At 55.5% G+C, this 2,760-nt stretch overlaps 1 protein-coding gene across 1 annotated transcript; it reads right to left on the bottom strand.

Moving 5' to 3' along the window:
* Positions 1–1,231: 1,231 nt before the first annotated feature.
* GUITHDRAFT_152671 (hypothetical protein) lies at positions 1,232–2,247 on the bottom strand. The gene has a single exon (XM_005832623.1). It carries the CDS (start codon positions 2,195–2,197, stop codon positions 1,346–1,348), a length of 852 nt encoding a protein of 283 aa, XP_005832680.1. The 5' UTR covers positions 2,198–2,247; the 3' UTR covers positions 1,232–1,345.
* Positions 2,248–2,760: the final 513 nt, after the last annotated feature.

Consider the following 2,760-nt stretch of genomic DNA (forward strand, 5'->3'; position numbering starts at 1 on the left):
TCGTGTCGCTCTCTTCTCTTCCTCGTCTCGCTCTCTTCTCTTCCTCGTCTCGCTCTCTTCTCTTCCTCGTCTCGCTCTCTTCTCTTCCTCGTCTCGCTCTCTTCTCTTCCTCGTCTCGCTCTCTTCTCTTCCTCGTCTCGCTCTCTTCTCTTCCTCGTCTCGCTCTCCCTCTTCGCTCTCTACTTCCTCCCTCCATCTTCCGGCTTGCCTCCCTCTCCTCATCTTTGTTGCTTCACTTGCTCTCTCGTTCCTCCTCCTCGTCTCCCTCTCTCTTCTCCTTCCTCCTTCTGCTATCCCTCTCCTTCCCCCTCCCTCTCATTCGCTTCCTGCAGCATTCTCCCAAGGATTCTTCTCCCATGCAGATCAACAGAAGCCTGATGAGCACAACCTCCTCTCCGCAGGTTTCCCCTCCAGCTGACCCTCTCCCCTCACCTTGTTATTCTCTTTACTGATCCCTTGTCCTCTTCCTCGCTCCTCGTCGCCCTCTGCTACGCCCCAGTCCTTTTCCTCTCCCCTCCCCTGTGATCTCATCTCCTCTCCTCACATGACCCCCTCCAGCCCAACGGAATGGATAGGAGCTTTTCGCACAGCCCCTTCGGATCTCCGGCCTTCACCTCCGTCCTCCCCATTCTGGGAACATCCAGCCTCCTTACAGGCATGACCCTCTCGTTCCCTCTGATTTCACTCCATCCTCTATCTTGTTCCTCTTCCTTCGCTTCCTTGAATAAGCCCGCCCTCTCTCCTCCTCCTCCTCCTCCTCCTCCCTCTCGTTCATGCCCCCTTCAACCTCTTGCTCGTCCTCGTTCTTTTTGTTTGTTTCTCGCTCCCTGTGCCTCACTCGCTTGTTCAGCTCCGCTCCTTCCTCCAGGGTGGGGCATTTGCGGCTCGTGCGAGAACCCAGTGAAACTGGAGGTCAGCAGGATGAGATTCTTTTTGGAGGTTCTCCTTTGATCCTCTTGCTCTTGCAGTGGGGTTCTTGCCCCAAGTGCGGGACGGACGTGAAGGAGGAGGAGGGAGCAGAGAGGTTAGCACGGAGTCGTTTGTCCCCTCCGCTTCCTGACCCCATAGCAGGATGAGGACTGGTAATCCCTTTGCTTCCAGCTACGGAGCAGAAGCTTACAGCACCGGCTACACGTGATGTCATGGTAATGTACAAGATAAGCAGAGTTCTACTAGTGCGTGATAGGAGGTGTGGGAGTTTGAGGTGATGAAAGATAAGAGAGTGGGCAAGAGAGAGATAACTTGATACATTACAAGACTGATATCTACACAAGGGTCGTCTCATCTCTTGTGTCTTCATCTTCATCCACAACATTGGAAGCCAACATCCTATGCGCCTCCTTCATCAAGGAGATTGTGAGAATACGATCCCCTGCGTGTGATGTACAGGCGCCTCCTCTCCTTCTTTCTCTCTGTCCATGGCAGCAACGAGGAAGATCGGCATGCACATCAGCCCGACGGTCAAGGGCACGAGGATGACGCCGAGGACTCCCAGCTGGTAGCTACGGAGAGGAATACTCTGTGACAGCTGGGCAAGGTCGTACATCCCCAGCTGGATGATCAAGGAAGAGAAGGCGACAAGCGCGAAGTACAAGCCCTGCTTGGACAAGCCTGCTATACCGATGACCATGCCGTAGAGGCCGACGAGGAGGGTAATACAGCCGTCGGCAATGATGAGCCTGTACTTGAAGCTCATGTACGGCGACTGCACGGGATTCAAGGGGGGATCATTCTTGTATACGAGCACCCCCATGGCCACCTCACAGCCGGCCTTTATCACGACGAGGAGGCTGTAGAAGACGATGCGCTTCCTGAGGTACTTGCTGTCGTACACAGCAGCCCCATCCTCCAGCGACTGCATGCGGTAGAGCTGCAGACTGAAGTAAAACTGGCTGCCGAGGAGCGCGACGCCCATGGACGCCCCCCCGAACATCTGGAGCATCCACAGGCCCTTGTCAAAGGTGGAGACTGCAAGCTTGTCGGCCTCGTAGGCGTGAAAGGCGATGGCCTGCGAAACAAAGACGAACCATCCGAGAGCTCCTTCAAGCGCGAGCGACACGAGGGTAAGAGTCGCATGGCTGACGTTGAGCGACAGGTGGAGGGTCCCGACCGCTAAGCCCAGCAAGCCGATGACACACAAACAAACACCGCAGGCCAGCAGCACTGCAGGAGGGAAGATGGTGCTAGAGCCTCCCATTGATCCGGTCGGATAGAAACTGAAGAGGTTTGTCCTTCCGACGCCAAACACCAGGAGCAGGACAGAGAAGAAGATCAGGTGACCCGAAGCCTTGCATGCTGCAGCTGATTCGCTCCTGAACGAGCTTGAGGTCGCCTTGCTGTTTGCTTCCATTGGAGAATTGGATTCAGGTGGTAGAGAGACGAAGCTTCGAAGGACAGGGAACACGAAAAACGACAAGAAAAGTTTGCGATAGCTCTGCAGGATCAAAGAGAATCAATGAGGAGGAGGAGGAGGAGGAGGAGGAGGAGGAGGAGGAGGAGGAGGAGGAGGAGGAGGAGGAGGAGGAGGAGGAGGAGGAGGAGGAGGAGGAGGAGGAGGAGGAGGAGGAGGAGGAGGATAATGAGCAGGAGGAGGAGGAGGCGCCTTACAGTAATTCCTTTCATGTAGACTTTTGACGTCTGTGAGAGCTCGAGGTAGACTACCCATTGCGGGGTCTGACCGGACAAGCAGCTGTGCGGATGAATGAAGAGAGGAGCATCAGTGGTGATGCCTCGGTACCTGCCGTCGCCCCTCATCTCCTC

Source organism: Guillardia theta (genome assembly GCF_000315625.1).
Source record: "Guillardia theta CCMP2712 unplaced genomic scaffold GUITHscaffold_34, whole genome shotgun sequence".
NCBI classification, from domain to species: domain Eukaryota; class Cryptophyceae; order Pyrenomonadales; family Geminigeraceae; genus Guillardia; species Guillardia theta.

What these genes read in the sequence shown, in the direction of transcription:
- GUITHDRAFT_152671 (XM_005832623.1), bottom strand. Translation starts at nt 2,197, where the DNA reads ATGGGAGGCTCTAGCACCATCTTCCCTCCTGCAGTGCTGCTGGCCTGC.